The 19822-nt window shown below is 40.2% G+C and overlaps 1 protein-coding gene and 1 long non-coding RNA gene across 5 annotated transcripts in view; one reads left to right on the top strand and one right to left on the bottom strand.

The window, feature by feature from the left end:
• foxp2 (forkhead box P2) overlaps positions 1 to 19822 on the top strand; it is a 108733-nt gene that overhangs the window by 33525 nt on the left and 55386 nt on the right. The window contains exons 1-2 of one of the 4 annotated variants that reach the window (XM_079818187.1): positions 10419 to 10552; positions 17825 to 18002. The exons of 1 other annotated variant lie outside the window; for it this stretch is intronic. In XM_079818187.1, the coding sequence (XP_079674313.1) occupies positions 17835 to 18002 (168 nt within the window). In that variant the 5' untranslated portion in view covers positions 10419 to 10552; positions 17825 to 17834. Of the gene's footprint in view, positions 1 to 9944; positions 10553 to 17824; positions 18003 to 19822 lie in introns of those variants that run through there. 2 more of the 4 variants (XM_079818186.1, XM_079818185.1) reach the window with 2 other exon arrangements.
• On the bottom strand, positions 7273 to 10014 carry LOC307127139. Its single transcript, XR_013816601.1, has 3 exons — positions 9671 to 10014; positions 8506 to 8727; positions 7273 to 7810 (listed from the first exon to the last, which is right to left on the bottom strand). It is a non-coding gene; the product is annotated as an uncharacterized lncRNA (long non-coding RNA).

Here is a 19822-nt window from a genome sequence, read left to right as displayed (position 1 = left end):
AAATTGCAGAGCGCAAGATTTAAGAAGGATATCGGTAGGGAGATCTTCAGGAAGTAAAAATTGCCACTTGCATACTGTCTTTGACCGACCGCGCCAAAGCTTAACCACTCCACAGGAACATGTGCCGTTTAGGAAGATATAAAGGAGTGATTTTATTACCCGGTACATCTCTCCTCAGAAGCGATTTCATTTCTCTTTTCAGCCGCCACAGGAGTCTTTATTTGATCTCATATTCCTGAATTTAACTGCCTCAAACTGGCCGGCCTCAGTTTATTTTCATTTGGAAAACACATTTTCTGTTCAAGAGGACACGGGGGTAGTTGAGATTGAGGTGGGGGTCTGTGTCGAATGTAAATGTCTTCTTTTAGTCACTTTTCACTATAGATTATTGGAGTCCAAACTTTTCATTTTCTCCCACCTGGAGCGGATCCGACGTGTATCTGCCGTGCCTACAAACGAGACCATTGAGTCTTAGTCTTTCACTTTGAGTCTTTGTAGGATTTTTGAACTATTCAAGGAGCCTGTCTGCTTGTTCACAGGTTGGTAATGTTCAATATTTGGGTATTTCTTCAACTTTGCACGCTCTCAACATAGGTATTCTTTTTATTCTGAAGCAACAAATGTCATTTCCACCTTTACTTGGATTTTTGTGGTGTTAATGGCTTTTTTTTATTTATTTTTTTAAAATTTAAAATCTGTCTTGCTAAGGTTAATTTAATTCATCCAACATTTTATGTTTCCTAAATGGACACAATTACACTGTAAACCCTAGTAAGTTGGAAGAACTCAAATAAATCAGTTGCCTCAAATTTAAGTTAGCAAACTCCATTATTAAGTTACTAGAACTTAACATTTTGATTTTGTACTGCATAAACATGTTATTTGCAACATAAAATATTGACTAAGCCAACTTATACGATTCGATTGCATACACATCAAAATGAGTCAAATCTTTTACATTTAGCTGCTAGCTAGCAATATCATACTTGCATGTCTTAAAGGATTAGTTCACTTTTAAATAAACTTTTGCTGATATTTTACTCACCCCCATGTCATCCAAGATGTCCATGTCTTTTTTCTGCAGTCAAAAATAAATTAAGGTTTTAGATGAAAACATTCCAGGATTTTTCTCCATATAATGGACTTTAATGGGCTCCAAACGGTTCAAGGTCCAAATGACTTCAAAGGGCTTTAAATGATACCAGACGATGAATAAGGGTCTTATCTAGCGAAACGATCAGTTTCTGTGCGAAACCGAGCAGTATTTATGCTATTATTTTACCTCTTATCAGATGAGCGTGATCATCTCTGAGCTCCGCCATAACTTCCGCTAAGTGAGGTCAAAATACGAGCATGGTCATAGATGTATACGTAGATTCCTCATTAGCGCCTGCACGGATCAGTAGAATGAGACATCTACGATCGATATATCTATGACCACGCTCGTATTTTGACCTCACTTAGCGGAAGTTATGGCGGAGCTCAGAGATTATCACGTTCGTCTGATAAGAGGTAAAATAATAGCATAAATACTGCTCGGTTTCTCGCAGAAACTGATCGTTTTGCTAGATGAGACCCTTATTTGTTGTCTGGTATCGTTTAAAGCCCTTTGAAGCTGCACTGAAACTGTAATTTGGACCTTGAACCGTTTGGAGCCCATTGAAGTCCATTATATGGAGAAAAATCCTGGAATGTTTTCATTAAAAACCTTAATTTATTTTCGACTGCAGAAAGAAAGACATGGACATCTTGGATGACATGGGGGTGAGTAAATTATCAGCAAAAGTTTATTTAAAAGTGAACTAATCCGTTAATATTGCAAATAAACTATCACTATACATTTGTATGTACACATCATGCCATAAACATATGCTAAATTCAGAACCCCACACTACATTCACTATATCTTTCTATGGCAGGAATTGTAAGAGAAGTATGCGAATTCAGCAATAATCTTACGTTTTTGCAATCAATCAATCCATCCTAACCAATTAATCATTATTCAGATTAACCTATTATTCTTGTGTAAAAACACAAAATAACACTTCATTTTAACATGTTTTCTCGTTATGAAGTCTGATGCAAAGCATGCTGGGAACTAGAAATCTGCTGCACTCATTCAGTTTAAGTTCACTAAAATCAGTTATTGAGTTAATTTAACTTTATTCTATTAATAACAATTACTTTCAGTAATATTTGCGTAAAATAAACTCTTTTCATTTGGTTAATTTTAACTGGTTTAGTACATTTTTTAACAAAATGACATTTTGAAAATGACACTAAGTACACTTTTAACTATTAAAGGAGAAAGTATTATTTGTGATGGAAATTATTCTACAGTGACAGTAGTAACATGACTGAAAAATAATATAAATACTTTTCACACAATTAATTGAATTTAATAGTTGGATTGAATGGTGTATTTTACTTTTTATATTAAAATTTAATGGGGGTTTTTTCCTTTGTTTTTTTTATAATTTAAGATTTAAAGTTTGGGTCTAGGACATGAATAAAACAATAAAATCTGGCCTGTGGATTTGACAGATTTAATGTGAAATTCATAAAACAAAAAGAAATCTGTTTTGATAAAGATCAAACTTTCGGCCATAAAACTGCTTCTAGTTGGAGGAACACCCATTTGTCAGAATTGTGGTTGGGAGTTGCTGTTGTACTTGCGTTCTCAGGCTGTCTGATGCACCCAAACAACTTTTCCCCGCTTCAGATTTTGTCATGTGTTGACACAGATGTTCAGGCGTGTGATCCAGCATGAGATGTTTTAAATATCGGTGGTGGGCTGAGACCGTCTAGTCCAAACAGGGCTGCCACCTCTCTAGAGTCTGATCATCTGGGGCCGGTTGCCTTTATCAGGACTTCAGTGTCTCTCTCTCCGATTCTCCCAAAGGTAACACCTCTCTGATGACAGCACTATGAAAACATTCAGCAGTTTTCAGAGACCAGACCCCCCCCCCCCCCCCCCCCTTCAGCCAAACCTGCCCCTCTTTCGCTCATTTTTTTTTTTATTTGGCTAGCCTCCATGCAGCGAATTACCTCCAGATGTAATTCCTATCCCCGCCCCCCTACTGAATTAGTGGCTAGTAAAAATTAGGTTTAAATTAGCTGCGGCATGGAGAACGGTTAAGTTAGAAATTTCCTTATAATGAGTTTATTATTCTTTGGTGGGATTCCATTTTCCTGAATTAATTCTCTCTCTCTTTTTTTTTTTGTTGAGTAATTTGCTGTCTGATTGAATAGTCAAACCACTGGATTGGATGTAGCTCATGCTACTTTTTGGGTTCTGGTGTAATGTGAGAATAGCTAAGATATGTCCAACTTCCAATGTTTTCTCCATTTATTTTGTTTTCTCCCATCTTTGTGATTTCATGAAAGAAATGTTAAAGAAAACATTTAAATGTTTGGAGTGTTTGTGATCGGATCGTTTACATGTTTACATTTTAAAGGGATAGTTCGCCAAACAATGAAAATTCTGTTATCATTTACTCACCCTCAAGTTGTCCCAAACCTGTATGAATGTCTGCTGAACACAAAAGAAGATATTGGAATATGAGTAATCGAACAGTTTCTGTTCTGTATGGAAAAAAGACTATGGAAGTCAATGGGAACTCTCTGGATACTGACATTCAGCAGAGGAAAAAGCAGAGGAAAGAAATTCAAACAGGCTTGGAACAACTTGAGGGTGAGTAAATGATGACTGAATTTTCATTTTTGGGTGAACTATCCCTTTAAGTAGCAAATTTAACAGACTATGACCACTTATGTGCTCAAGCATCTCTATTAATATTGCTCCTACTTGGTTTTAGTGATTTGAGCAAACCCTTAACCCTAAGTTTTAAACTTCAGTCTTATTGAGCAGAAGTACACAAAGGGTTTCGTTTCTAAGTAAATGCACTTGGGATTGTTTTTTTTGCGCTTTTGATTTATGCTGGTAAGCAACACCTTAGCAACCACATAGCAACACCCTGGCAACAATAGAAATGGAAAATAAAGAAGGCTAGGCATGATGCTTGACTTAGTGTTTTGGTAGTACATTTTTAACTAACTTGATTTATTTTAATTTGAAGAATAAAGAATTACGCAGACAGAGAAACGTTCTTTAGTGTTGTTATAAAAATAGACGGGGCATTTATTTATGTTTTTTTGTTTTTACCTTTCCGTTTTTGGCAAGCGCGTTGTGTGAGTTGTTTAAGAGCCTAAAAAAAACAAAGATAAAACAGTTTTTTTTTTTGAGGAATTGTTTGTTTGTTTTTGTTACATTTATTACAAAATGATTTATTTTTTGTTACAATAATCAATGTTTTTAACCCTCTGTATTTTATCTTTTGAGTTGTTTAAGAGTCTAAAATTCCAAAATATAACCGTTTTAGATGTTTTTTTGTCATGGTGATAAACGTGAAATGCATTGCCAACAAAAGACCCAGTTTTCTTCAGTTTTTTTTTTCCCTCCCCGTCTTTGATCTTTTGAGATGTTCAAGAGTCTAAAAAAGCGAAAATGTATTATTGTTTTTAGAATTTTTTTTTTTTTTTGTCATGTTGACAAACGTGTGCCGAGTGGTCATCGTTGAGGACTTGTCATGTTGCCTTTCATCTTATTACAAGTTTGGCAGCTCCGAGCGCATCAAATACCCATTACCTGCGTATTTCCAACAATGCCACGCTAATACAAATTACAGCCTTTACAGTATGATAATATCTCTTGAGCGAGAGAGGAAGTCGGCTGCCATTCAGTTTGCTTTCATCTGCCGCCAATCTGCCGCATAACAGGTAAACTGCTGTGAGCTGCACTTGCTTGTATGAATTTACCCACACAGTCAAGTCTTTGATTTCATCAACTCATCTAATTCAAATGCGCTTTTGAAGGAGCCCGCATTTTAAGGGTAGACACAGAAGAGCCAATTTAACCTGGAGTGTCTGTCTCGTTCTGCGGGGCTTTCTGTTTGAAGTGGCCGGTCAGCTTGAACTGTCTGACTTCTGTCATTTCGATCTCTTTTATTTCTCCACTGAAATGTATACTTCAATCCTCCCTACAGATGCTAGAGTGGAGCAGGTATCATTAAAGGAAGAAAACGAGAAAGAGAGAGCGCGAGAACATCGCCGAGTGTTGGTGCTGAGCGTTGATGAGTGCGCACTGGTTTGTTTTCAACAGGAACTGAAGGCAAGGCCCTTTTCCTGGGGCCACTCGCTGCGCCTGTTGATATTGAGTCGAGCAAACACTCTCTCTGGGATGTCCTGTCGGGCGTCCGGCCAGGGTCGCAAATGAAAGTCACATGTGAGGGATCCCGCACAGGGATCCTCTTGAGCTGAAGCCGGCCCCCGTCTCGCTCCTGGCCCCTGAGCTTAATTAGCTTTTTAATGGAGGTGCCACCAAACGTAGCTTATTTACCGGCGCAGATAGCGGCTTATTTTGATGTGCGTTGCGTCTCTGAGCTCTTTGAGGCTCGGGGTTGTTATTTTCAGAGTAATGCTGTGGATTAAACGCACATCTTATCTTGCGCTCTTGTGATTGTTGAGCTTTGCTGCGTCCCCCTCCCTTGCCTACTGAAGTATATATGCAAATACATTTGGACACTATCATTATAGGCTACTTAATAGGACTTCATTAAGGTTCCGCCATGCAAGGCAAAAGGAGGTTGCCATGGATACCGCGGCACTTAAGTACAGTATATTATAATGTTTAGCTGCCTGTTATATAATCATTATGCTCTAATGGTCCATTTCAGGTCATATCGATCGGCGATGAAGAGCATCATTAAGATGAAGAGAGGCTGGTCTTATGAGATTGCCATTAATCTGTTTTTTTTTTTTTACGTTTTTTAACTCAAACTGGAGAATGGATAGATCAAGTCATGGTAATCGGACTGTGATCACCTGATCACCAAACATGCAACAACTAAAAGAAGCTTTTTCTAATCATACATTTGAAGAACAAATAATAATGGATGATCAATTCCCGTTTTTAGATGCCAGGATGGTCAGTGGGCAATATAATACTGATATAGGTGTTTATAACATGCTCAAAATAATATGTCATAGTTTAATGATAATTTATTCATTTATATTTATGAAATGAATGCACATATATATATATATATATATATATATATATATATATATATATATATATATATATATATATATATATATATATATATATATATATATATATATATATATATATATATATATATATATATATAATGATTAAATTGGTCATGCTGTTTGTAGATTTTGACACAAGGGGGAACTAAAACTTCTGTTAGTTGACCAAGCCGGCGGTTATTGACTATCTTAAATTGGGTAAATAGCTGCCGATCAGTCGGGGATTCGTAACTCCTAATGAAGGCTGAAGGTGTTTGATTTACATTGACTGTCATTAGGGGCTGAGATGCTTTTGAATTTGCAGTGTTCTTATTGTTTAAATCCCATGTATGTATATGTTCAGGACACATGCAGACCCACAGCTGAGAGTTTATTAGGGCTGTTTACAAGTGTCGAGTGCGTTCCACAGGCTCAGTCATCAGCCGAATGGATCGGAGGCGGAGATGAGCTCAAGTGGATAACTCTCCAGCCAGAGAACAGCTTTAATGCTGCCGGCGTTTCTGTGAGGCCTGAAACACACATCAGACTCTCAGTGAGTGCACACTAGCTCAGCTTAATCTGCTGTTAGCTCGGTCTTTAGTGGTGGTCAACCGGTAGGAGTCTTTCATGGGCTGATGCTGATATCTAGAGAGCAGGGTGGCTGATATAATACCCATATACTGTGGGGTGTAAAAGTCTAAGTTCACATTGAAAATGCATGGGATTAAGAATCGAATCGAATCTAACAGTTTGCATTTTGAAAAAAAATAAAAAATAAATAAATAAATAAATAAAATATATATACACACACATACATATATATATATATATATATGGAAAAAATTAAGAGAAATCAATGTTGAGTGGTCTCTTAATTTTTTCCATATAATATTTAAGATTCTGCACTATTTCTAGGTCACTAATTAAATATGCAAATTTGTCACAGTGATCATTTGATTTTCAGGATTAGTTTGGATCATCTCGAAACATGCGGACAAACATGATCAAGTATTATAGTGGAGTTCATGCTTGTCAACTCAATTTATAAGATATAAATAAATCTTATGTCTTGTGATCTCAGACTTTTTTACCCTACATTATGTATAGTACAATTGAATGGCAGCAAATTAGGTATGTGTACCTTATTCTACACAATATGTACTAAAGAAATTCTCCAAAAATTGTAAACTTAACAATTTATTGCAATTGACAATCCTGTCAGATTTTAAAACTGACACAAGGGGGAGGCAACGCCTCTGTTAAACAACCAAGGGACATAATAGAGATGATAATGCCAAAAAGTTATTCAGTCTTATCAATTGCTAATATTTAGCATGCATGAATCTCAGTTGTGCTTTTGGTGTCGTAACTGGTGTGATTTGTGAAATAAAAAGCAGTTTTTAGATGCTCAGTTGTGTGATTTTTGTCACTATGAGCGAGCCCAGTAGCGTCATGGCTCCAAAAAGGCCTGGTTTCCCCCAGTGTGCTCTTGACACCTTCCGCAGTCCCAGGGCAAGGCATTTTGTGTCTGCTTTAATTGAAAATTAATAGTTAGAGGGGTTGCCATGGAAATTATGCCAGCGCTCGGAGACACCAGCTCTGCCACTGCTGCCGCCAAACACGAGTCCATCCCCCCCTCAACCAACACTTTCTTCTGCATGCGCTCGAGAGCCGCTGCTGGAATTGTTTGTCCTCATTGACCTTGCAGTCCAAAGCCCTGTGAAATGAGAAGGGAAAAAAAGAGAGTTAAGTGAGAGACAGACAGAATACAACCCGATAGGAACGAGTACTGAGAACGGCTGTCAAGCGCTAAAAGCTAAATCGGCCTGTTTGTTTCATGAAGTGAAGGTTAGGGCGCGATGTAGCCCTTAGCGTTTGGGAAGAAATGTAAATATGATGCATTAGACGCAATTCCTGTGGTGACGCCAAGACCTGGAGGCCTTCCATGCCTGCCAGAGCAACCTTTTACACTTCCTCATTGAGCGTTTGCCCTAGTCTGGAGTGGCGGAGGCCTAGAAACGGTTTTGGCTTGAGCTCAGCGGTTTCTAATGATGTCATACAGTTAAAATATGTTCCAGTAGAGCTGGTAGATAATGTGCTACATGGAGCTTGTTATATCATGCTCAGAGTGGGGATTTCAAATGTGTTAGAGGCTATTTTTAAAAAAAAAAACTAAATAAATTTGTCATTCTTGGCTTGGGTGGATCATGCACAACATAAAAATGTCTCGCCCATCGTGATGTGTGCATTTTTTTTAGACCTTCTAGACTTGTATATGAGGTAATTGATTTTACTAGCAGCTTGAATATGGAATCGTTTAGTCGTCCATTCTCATATATAAACCACGTGCAAAGAGCATCAACGTCAGTCTTTTGTATTTAAAATCTGCTCGTTCACATCTCCCCCGTTTACCAACAGCTGGTTCCTTGTTCGCGTTCCAGCGACGTCTACGCGAACGCTTCCCAACGACCCTCACTTTTCAATCTCCATGTGGCGACGGGAAGCCTGCAGCAGATGGACTCGGTTTTGCATCTGCCGCGTGCAGACTGGCCTTTGTACTCCTCTCCTGGGGGAGAGCGTGGCTCTCGTCTCCGTGAGCGGATTCCTGTCTGCGGGAACTGCTAGGAGAAACATCTGTGGCATGCGGGGCGAGAGAGCGAGAGAAGGGGTTGACAAACACCAGTGGTTCAGTCGTTTACAATACGAAAGCGAAATATTTCATTACAGTCAGTAAATAGTGCAAATGTGCACCATTAACTTCTGTAAAGGCAAATTTGCAAAGCATCTGAAGTGGTTTCCACTCAAATATTTCCCTCGTAAGGACTTTTTTGGGGGTTAGTTTGGCCTAATAAGGAAAGCAGCAGGCGTGTTTATTTATTTTTTCCACCACGCTATCACTCAACTTGCTAAAGTAGCCTTCCATCCATCTCGAAAGGGAAAGAAAAGGAAATGCAGGAAAAAGAAGTGCCACCCACCCCCCCAACACACACACACACACACCTCCCCACCCTGACAATCAAGCCGCTGATTTTTGTGTACGATTAGTCCTCGGGTGCCAAAACAATCAGAGGTCTGCTTGATTTGTTTTAATTACAGGCGTAAAAATGCCATGGGTTTCTCGGACGTGATCGGGCAAGAGGCGCTCCTCAATGCTCGTGTAAATACCGCTGTAAATAGTTCTCTAATGATGGCTTTGACAGTGAACGTCAGCTAGTTTTTTCTTTCTTTCGTTCTTCGAACCCCCCACCTCTCTCTCTCCCCCCCCTCCTGTTTTTTTTTTCTTGCTCTGATGCTGTTGCCTACCAGTGGCATCCTATTCCTCATATTTGATGCAAGTTAATGCTTCAAGGCTTCTAAGAATATCTTCAAATGCCTCTACCTTCGGGGAGTGGGATAGTGTGTCGTTTCTCAAAAGGTAGGTTCATTTTTTTTATTTTTTTCCCTGGCTGAGTGTGTTGTGGTTTTTATTTAAGAACAGCTAAGCTTACTAGTTTGTTTGAAGACTTGAGAAGGTCACATGCCGGCTAATCTCATTCGAGCTAGAATGAATTTAAAAAAAAAAGGCAGGCACACATACCTCGCGTTTTTAGGGGCTCGGGACGTCCTCCACAGCTGGCCGCGTGTGTTAAATCCCCTCTCGGTTGGAGTCCGAATGCAGGAGAGAAAGAGGAGAAGGAGAGAAAGCAAGCGTGTGTGCGTGTATCGTGAGCAGAGCGCTCAAATGAGAGCTGCGAGAGGCGGCTGGCGGAGAGCGATCCGAGTCCCCGGCTCCACGCGCAGGCTGTGAGGGAGCGCTCAGACGCTGGTGCGCATGGTCACACACACACACACACACACACTCACTCTCTCTCACACACTCGCTTGTTTCACTCAGCAACTCAGTCAGCAAGACGAAAGACTTCCTTTCTTTTTGAAAAAGAGAGAAAAAGAGGGAGAGGAACACATTTTTGAAGAGCATTTCTAGAGGAGGCACAGGAGCAGGAACATTTGTAATGATTAGTTGCAGTTTTGGATAATTTTCAGAGATGTAATTCTAATGATGCCAGTATTTCCAGTGCGTCACAAAAGGCAGAAAAGCTTCGGGTCAGGTCGACACATTTCCATTTTAGGCACTTTTTTCATCACCTCCCTTCGTTCCCGGCCGGTCGCTCGGCTTCCCAAAGCCCCGCGTCTCCTATTGGGCCCTGTCTGCACGCTGTCGTAATTGCTCGGTGACAAGTGGAGATGAAGGAATAATTGTCAGGAGATAGGGGTCGTTTTTTTTAATGGGTGCACTGCCGATTTAAGTATGCATGAGCGACGCGTGAGGGACGGGGCCAAAGAGACGCTTGTTTATGATGCGAGTCTGTATAAACACAGTTGGAGTGATGACACTGATAATCGCACGCTCTTCCCCGTGACGCCCGACTCTCCGCGAAACACCCTCTCCTGCCTGCCGTCCCACACCGCTCACCTACAGGTAATAAAGCCACCTTTTCCTCCATCCATCCATCCTTCCATCCGTACATGCTTTCCTACTTTCATCCATCCACCGGGGTCTTTTCAGTCTCGCTGTCATTCCTCAAGGCTTATGGCATTCTCCGGCTTGGTTTGTGGGCTGCTTTCATCTGTGGGTTAATTGCTGGTGATAATGGCAATGACGATAATGAATGTGGTTTTGTGCGGGTGTGTGCGCGCGTGCCGTTAAGTGTGTGTGAGTGAGTGAGTGTGTGTGTGTGTGTGTGTGTGTTTCTCATGCCGAAGAACAGTGTGCTTTGACTTTGCCTAGTAGGTGATTTTATTTGAACTGAAGTGTTTGCGGAGTTTATAGTGTGCTGATGGCAAATTAAATCATTTGATTGCTTTTTATTGTTTTATTTTCTGTATATTGGCAATTAAATAAATTGTATTGTAATTTTTAGCAGGGTAGTAATTGTAAAATAGTCATTAGTTGTACATGTGCATTTTATTTCCTTTTTCCTTTTTTAATTTGAAAGAGTTAAGATTTCATAGTCTCCTAAAACTTCAACGAGCCTGTCCCATTTTGGAGGTGGGGTCAGTAAAATGATTAGCCCTCGAGTACTAATTATCCCTAGCAAAGGCGGGCAGACAATTTGTTTACTTAAATATTCATAAGGGTGAGCGGCGCTCACCATTGGGCTATTGTGAGCATATTATTAAGTTTTTATATGGCTTTGTGCTGGAATGTGGACGTTGTCTTCTTTATAATTTAATACCCTGATGCATAATAAGCTGCGTGATTAGCACACATGGAGAATCAGACGAATAATTTACATTGTTCTCCTGAGTCTCCGAGTGCTTGTTTAGTGTGATAAAATTAAATGCTGCATATTTGGTGCTCCCCTCGCTGAACTTTTTTTCCTGCCTCCTTTTTACACCCTCTCAAAAAAGAAATAAAAAGAAAGCAATGAACCAAAAAAAGAAAATTATGATTTTCAAAAAACGATTTAACCAAAACACATGTTTACCCAGTTCGTTTGTTTTTTTTCCGAAAGAGCCCGTGCCAATTAACACCGCTCATTAGCCGAGGCAGTTATTTGTTTTGAAAGTTTAACCAATCACTTTGTTATGCTAATTGTGATGTAATTTAATTTGAGTCCCGTAATGATGATGCCGCTATTATCCCCATAAATGATGCAGTTAAGCATCACAGCCTTATTTGCATGTGCTTGAAGGGGGAAGCTGGATGAGACGACGCCAGCATCACTCTCGTTTTCCTCCCTCTGTTCTCCCACGTCCCTCCGGGTCCTCCTCGGCCTGTCTGCGCTCATTGATGATCAGCCTTTTTTATCTGATATTTTAATGTGAAATGAGTCGACTGGTTACTCACACCGCACAGATGTAAATTAAATAATTGAAACAGCAGACTATTAAAAAATGCAAATGGATTTCTTCAGTCGAGGCATCATCACACAGTGAAGTCATGGAGAAATGATTGATTTGTATTTTTTTTTATGTGTGTGTGTGTATATTATACTAGTTTGCAATCTACCTTCTTGAGTTCACATTTGCACATCAAAGTGCTTCTTTGTTGGTGAGAGGTTAATTTTTAATCCATTGATTTCATGGCCTCTGGTTTGGACATGCAGATGGTGGCTGATTAGTGTGTGTGTGAGGATAGTGTGCGTGTGCTCGTGTTCCTGCAGTCGTGTGTTTGAATTTTTAAGAAAAAAAAAAAAAAAAATCAATTTGAAAGTCCTACAAGAGCCGCTTCCCTCTTTAAATGCACTTCTGAGAACCCTTCAGCCCAGACTCTCGCTCTGTGACTAAGTCTCCCTTAAAGACTGCCCATTATCTATTTTGTCGAGGTTTTAGACTCGGGGTAATTTTCCTCGGGAAAGATTATTTTTCTCTCGACCAATCTCGCCTGTTACCGCCCTAATTGGTTACATAAATCTTGTCGGGTATGAATGAGAAATGTTGCGGTGTTGTCAAGTGTAATCTTCACCCTTATTTACCAATTCATTAAGATCTATCGATGCAGGACCGGGCCGAAAGAATGACAACATAAATCAGAGCAGGGGGACATAATGACCCTAATCAGCCTCAAATAAGTGGAAACGTCACCATGAGCTATGTCTCTCCGCAGCTTCGTGTCTGTGTGGCGGCACCAGGGCCGTCCCGGTCGTTAACGCGGCCGCGTGTCCCAGGCAGGGGCGAGCGCGCTTGCCCCCTCCACCCCAAGGCTTTTAATCTCGCCCCACACGCAGCCGGTGTCACAAAGGATAATTGCGGCACGAAATGAAATGAAATATGCGTTTTGAAGCAGGTAAATAGTGTAAGAAGATGGATAAATAGTGAGAAAGAGAGCGAGGGAGAGACTGTCTCCTCCTGCCAAAGATGATTGGAGCAGACAATGGGGCCTCCTCCTTTTATAGGTCAATTACTGGTGATTAGGTGGGTTGAGTTAATTAAAGAAATTACCCAAAATGCAAGCACAGGGACTGCTTGATGAGATACCAGCGTCACTGTCTAGTCACCCACTTCTGGAGCTGCTTTCGTCCGAGAGGGAGGTGCTTGCTGGGTAAAATTTGAATCAAATGGAAAGACTTGAAACACTCACTCACTCCGGAAGTGCTGGAAAATCTGAAGCAAAACTCTTTGTAGGTCACAACGTGTTTAGCATTTATGTTTTTTTTTATTTCTCAAGGATTTGGTTTTGTTTCAGAGCTTCTCCGGGATTTATTGCAGTGTTCTTTTGTCCCCCTCAGATTCTCTGTGCTTTTTTTTCTCTCTCTCTTTCTTTTATCGTCCTCCCCTTTTCTCCTTCTTTTAATGTAAATAGCCCAGAATTAAGTTCTGAGCATTCAGCGCTGAATGAATCGAATCACAGATGGTCTATTTATCGTGAGCGAAACGATGAATTGAAATTCTTTTCTTGAATGCGTTCTCATTTTACCAGCGATAACAACACTTGATTCAGTTGCTTTGCATACCATTAATCCTGAAAAGCGATGTATTCATCCTCCCTTTTCATTTTTGAACTCGTGGTATAAATATGATTTCCCTCGTGCTCTTTTTACTGTGTAATCTCGTCCATTGTGAATCACTTTGAAATCCCTCTATCTGTAATATTACATTCAGGTTTAGAGGAGAGTCATTAACGGTGTACGGTGACCCCTAAGAGCCAAAAAGGACTGCTAGCATGACTGCATTTTTTAGGTGTTCAGTGGCATTTTTAATGATCATACTCTCCATTCGGGATGAAAATCCAACTTTGCATCATCGTTTTCGAAATCTGGCATTTTGATTTATTAAGCATTCCCGACTGTTAAATATTGGAGAAGAGTGGAGCGCTGTGCTGCTTTATTTTGTATGCATTGTAACTTATGGCAATGATGAATTAATTTCAGTGGAGCACAGAATTTGTGATTATTTTAAATGGTATCCATATCTTAACCGAATCAGAGCGGGTGAAGCTAGCAGACTGTGAAATGTAATTTTTAGTATTTTTTTCTTTTCCCGTGTTTTTTCACCCTTCCTTGCAATGTTAGGATTCCGGGCACCTGAGCAATGCGCTGATAATGACTAGTCTTCTTGGATCACAGAGTCTGCCTTTCCGATGCCTCCCTGAAATAATCATCAAGCTCTTTTTCAGGTCTGTTCTGCGCGTCCTATCAGGGGAGAGGGCCGCCGGTTTCCACGGGAGGGGAAAAATGAAGTGCGTCTCGGCGAAAGTGGATGATTTCTGTGAGTGTGTGTGTGTGAGAGAGAGAATGTGTTAATGTCACAGTTGCAGCCTCCAGTGCCCCTTTTCAGCGACTTGTATAAAACATCCCGCGGTTTCCGAGCGCCTTTAGACGATGGAGAACTCAGAATTGTGATATCCGAGCTCTGATAAGAAGGCATACATTTGTGGTTGTAAAATCAGATCAGCTCAAACGAGCATGAGTAACTTTACTCCTTCATGATGAGGAGTGCGTGTGTGTGTGTGTGTATATGAGAAACATCTGGGCTATATTTGTGGCTTTACCCTCCCCACACCTTTCTTTGCTAACCCACCCACCCGAAATCACAGGCGTAGCCCTTGAATGTGTTGTCAGGATCCTGTCTGGGATTTTTCACCTGATGGAAAGGACAGATTTGCACAGCCCACGATTCAAGAGCAAACATTTGCACAGCCAGAAAGGAATCGCACGCCTGGTACTGTTACAGCGTTTAAAGCACAAAAAAAAAAAAAAAAAAACACACACCGCGAGAAAAGAAACAGATCCAAATAACACCTTTTATTCCAGAAACAGAGCAGATTGGTTTTTATCAACCCTCCTGAATACACACCGCCACAGATTTTCCTTTAGATTATGACTGTTATCAAGATGATACGGGTAATAACGGCCCACAAGCCCACTTGTCACAGCGACTCACTGAAATGTGTTTTAGGACTCGTCCAATTTTTCCGGTGTCAAATGGACCGGAGCTTTTCCACACTAGCGAGGGCCGTAAACATTGTTCCAATAGCACGAACCCTCGACCCCGGTGGGTTTTTAGGAAAAAACAGAGTGTTGTAGTGACAGGCGCTCGGCCTCAAGGGTCAGAGACGGAGAAACGTGGGTCACACAATAGACTCGAACAAAGACAGACTTTTGGTGCTGGCTTTCTTCTCTCTCTCTCTTTCACTCTCGCTCCGTCCATCTCTCTCAGGCAGTACAGTACCGTACTAGACTCTCTCCTTCACTCAGTGTCATTCAAACACGAAACCCCCTCCCCAAACCCTCCTCGTGTCCGCTCCATCGCGTGGAAACGATCGCGAGCTAGGATGTGTTTCTAATTGACATTGTAATTGGCAGATTTGGATGCTGCCTTCAGATGGCTAATTAATTTATCTCACCGCTGTCATTAAGGTTAAAGCAGCACCTGATCTCTCTGAATACACTTTGCATACATCTGCATGAGCATTACGTTCAGTTAGACACCTACACGCCAGTTGTGGATCATGTGGATTTAGGGGATACAGTGTTAATAATGTGTGTTTCTATAATGATCAGTATTCCGCATCATTAACCCCAAACCAAATTTGAAGTGAAAAATCTTCTTTCTTTTTTTCCAATATTACATCAAAATGTCATCTGTTCTTTAGTTATTTAAAAACACGTGTGTTTAATTCTGGGAATGATCAGTTTGTCTTTTTCCTAAAATCATGTTTGAATTTCCAGAGTGCAAACTGGGATTACAGTGATCCGAAATGTAATTTTAATTAGCTTTTTTTTTTTTTTTTAACCCAGGTTGGGGTAGGAACAAACTCGTCCCTCACTTTTTCGTCTCCTTCATTGTAGCATTAAAAAGCACTCCATTACGTTGTTCATAAAATTCGCGTAAAGGCAATCAAGAGGCCCTTCTCTGAATATTTTAAACATGGGGCATGTAAAATTTATGCCTAATTTGAATACTTATTAGTCGCCTAATCTCTACGGCAGCTTTGTGTTTCTTCAGGAGAGATTCGTCAGCTCTCACACTGTGCGAGTCTCTCTCTCTCTCTCTCTCTCTTTCTCTCTGCACTTTTGTTTGTCCCCAAGTTGTTGTTGTTTTTTGACCAGTGCAGTACTTTTTTAAAATAAATGCACAAAAAGCTTCTCGCGTGTCTCATAAAACACAAGCCGAGCCTTTAAAATGTCATTTGCTGATCTGAAAAGCAGCCGTGGATTAGAAGACTGTGTCTTTGTTGTGTCGTGCGTTTGATTAGCGCCGTTCTTCTTCTTCTTCTTCTTTTTTTTTTGTTCCGTGGCTCGGCTGTCGAGTTACTGTACGCTCTCGTTCAAAGATCGCTGCTAATTGTCCGTACGTAGCAGGTGACAAAATTGATGCGTTTAATCTGTGGAAAGAAGGATGGCGGAGCTGTCAGGGAAATAAATGAAAGTGTTACAGGAAAAACGAATCCCCTCTAAACATTACACGAGATTAGGGATATTTTATTGTGCACGCTCGCCATTAGCGTAATTAATATTGTTTATGTTTGAATGCGCTGAAATATGAGACGGCCCAGCGTCATTTTCTGAGAGAAAGTAAATGTGTAAGGGGAAGAGAGGAGAGGAGAGGGGGGGGTTAGATGAATATGTGAATGACGGAGGAGATTGTGTGTCTGTGTGTGTATTAACGCTCTTGTGGGTGTATTAGCTATGCAGAACACACCTTGAATTGCGTTTGTTGGGTCGGACGATTCTTTTATTTATTGCAGAAATCTCCACAGATCTTGGCAGGGTTCCTGTGAACGTACACAACATTTATGCAGGGAAAATGATAAAACATTTATTACCAGAGAAGAGGTAATATGCATAATTTATGCTGTTTTTAGCACAATCATTAGTGATATTCGTGATTTTTTTTTTTTTGTGCATCCACCACTCTCCCCTGTTTTGATTTCTAATAGAAGCCAGTGAAAATTTATTTAATATCTTTTCATTTATTTGCCAGGGTAGAAATTGACGTGTGCGATTTTTGTTCTGTTTGAATTTGGTGTTTGAATTTTAATTGTGCTCGGCGGACGCTGCTAAATATACGGAAATAATGAATATTTGAGTATGTGATTAAAATAAAAGGGAGGGAAAGAACTACCCTATAAGTGACATAGGCTTTTTTTCCCCCCTCTCCTCGTTTGACTAGCAGGCAAATTTTATTTTGCTTCAGCTAAAAGAAAAGACCATTATATCGTTCATCACAGTACAGAAGCATGTGATTTGTAATTCCCCCTCTTCTCCCCTCACCTCCTGTACCAAATTTTAATTTTGCATGATTAGCTGTGCGTCATTAAGCAACTCCGTTCAGTCGAGGCGCAACGGGGATATTTTAAGACATTTGAACAAGGGGGGGGAAAGGCTGTTTCTTACATGTTATATTTTCCTTTTGAAATTATTCACACAGCATTGAAGTCCCTTGAATTTATTTTTTCAAACACGGCGGGATGTTTGTCTGTGTGCGATGGTCGATATGCAACAAAATACAATTAAAAAAGAAGCACACATTAAGTGAAATATAAAAAGAATATATGTATATAAGGCAGGAAGAAACGTGCATCTCTTTGTATTGCTTCATTTACACAGTGAATGCATAATTCCACCCCTCCCCCCGTTAAATGCTTTAATTTGCAAAGGGAGCAGGGGTTGATAATGGAAAGCTTTTTTTTTTTTTTTTCGCCCCCCATTTTTCCTTTTTCTTTTTTAACCCCCCCCTTTTTTTAGGAGGCAACTAAAGGGGATTGTAACAAGAGCCTTAACCGGTGCCTCTTAATCACTTCTAGGTATTAAGTCATGATGCAGGAGTCGGCCAATGAGACAATAAGCAACAGTTCAATGAGTCAAAATGGAATGAGCAGCCTAAGCAGCCAATTAGATGCTGGCAGTAGAGATGGAAGATCAAGTGGGGAGACGAGCAGTGAAGTAAGCGCAGTCGAGCTGCTGCATCTGCAACAACAGCAGGTAAGTTGCGTCTCTCTCCCCCCCGTCCGTTGTCATCCGCCGCGCTCTCTCTCTCTCTCCTCCCTCTCTCTCTCTCTCTCTCTCGCTCTCTCTCTCGCTGGCTTCACACAAGACTCAGCAGGCAGCTATTTGACTGACACCCTTCAGTTGTGTGCGTTTAGACAGGAACTGGACTTTTCTTTTATTTATGTCTTTTTGTGCTTATTTATTGTGGTGTTTATTTTGTGTTGCGGGTGTAATTTCTTGACTTTGTGCCGAAATCTGGCTGTATTTGAGCAGTTTTTGATGTGTTTTGGAGGTGTGCTGTTGGTTGATTCTGTGGGAGAAGTGTGCCGGTGAGGCCGTGCATGTATGTTAGCATGTGTGTACGGAGCTTTGCTTGTGTGTCTTTGTTTGTGGCCACTAGAGGGCCTCCTCCTTTGACTTCTGCGCACTTTATGGGCTGCCAGGCAACCTCGTTCACTCAAGAAACCTCAACTGACCAATGCATGTTGTGTTGATGTCAGTGTATATATGCATAGGGACTGCGTGCTTGATTATTTGGACTTTTGAAAGCAGAAGTGTCGTGTGTTGATGTGTGTGTCGGTGCAGCGAGTGATGGGTTTGACAGCTCACCAAAAGAGCAGCATGAGGTCAGGCAGAGCTCAAGGATAGTCTGCGGGCGGTGTGGAGTGTGTGTTGGCTTATTCACTCACAAGTGTGTCACTGGATGCGAGTATGTGTCTGAGAACCGAATTTGGGATTCCTCAGTCATTCTTTTGCATCGTTTTCAAGGATGTAAACACTTTGGCTGTCATGGGAATGTTTAGTACTCCAATAAAAGTTTGTGATATTTATATATTTCTTGTTTGTATTTCGAATCTTGCAGTTTATAGCTATTAAATGACAGCTCGTATTATTATTATGTGTGTTTGTGTGTGTGTGTGTGGCTCAGTCCTGGTGACAGCAGCTGAAAGCAGTCCATGAGCCTGTGGGTAAGACAGGATCAGTGTAGCAGAGTGAAGTGTGTCCTGCGGCTCTTTGTGGGCCTCTCCGAACACCCACCCCCCCTTCCTGGCCACCCTCTCCAGCTGGTGATTACAACAGCACCCCCATCTCACGGCCTCTCCTCCCATTCATCATCACACTGGCCGTCTCTCTCACTCTCTCTGTGTCTCACACACGTGTCTGATTGGGGTCACCCCCCCGCTTTCTCATTACTGACTCCTGTTTTAACCTGCACACCTTCACCGTGTGTGAGATAGAGATCAGTGTTTTGTGGTTAATGGTGTGCTGTTCAAAAGTGTTTTTGTAAACTTGTATCAAAGCCATTATTGATTATAGTTTGTTCATACTTGTGAATTGTTAGTAGTTGATGATGATGATTATAATTGTTATAATTGCTATTTAAATATTATAAATAGTGTCGAAATGAACATCTCAATTTTAGTTTTATAATCGTTTTATAGGGATTTAATGTATATAGTAAAAATAAATACATATTCATGTATGTGTTATTATGATAAATATATTATAAACATATTGGAAAATAAAGTAGTGCATATTATAAAATATTAATTACATATTTAAATATAAAATGCATGTAAAAATAGGTGTTTTATGTAAAATATTTCTGTTTGTTACAGTAAACAAACACAAAAATAGTATAATTGTTATTTTAAATATAAAACTTAAATATACAGTTAAAAATTCAACAAATAATGTATACTTATTATATTACTTATTATAAAATAAATTGTAAAATTGTAAATAAATATAAGTGATCAAATTTGTCTTGTGCTAACAACAGTACAAAGCCAATGATTTAACCATAATTTAAT

The sequence above is a fragment of the Gobio gobio genome, assembly GCF_949357685.1.
Source record: "Gobio gobio genome assembly, chromosome: 5".
Classification (NCBI taxonomy): domain Eukaryota; kingdom Metazoa; phylum Chordata; class Actinopteri; order Cypriniformes; family Gobionidae; genus Gobio; species Gobio gobio.
This window is presented reverse-complemented; position numbering and strand designations above follow the sequence as displayed.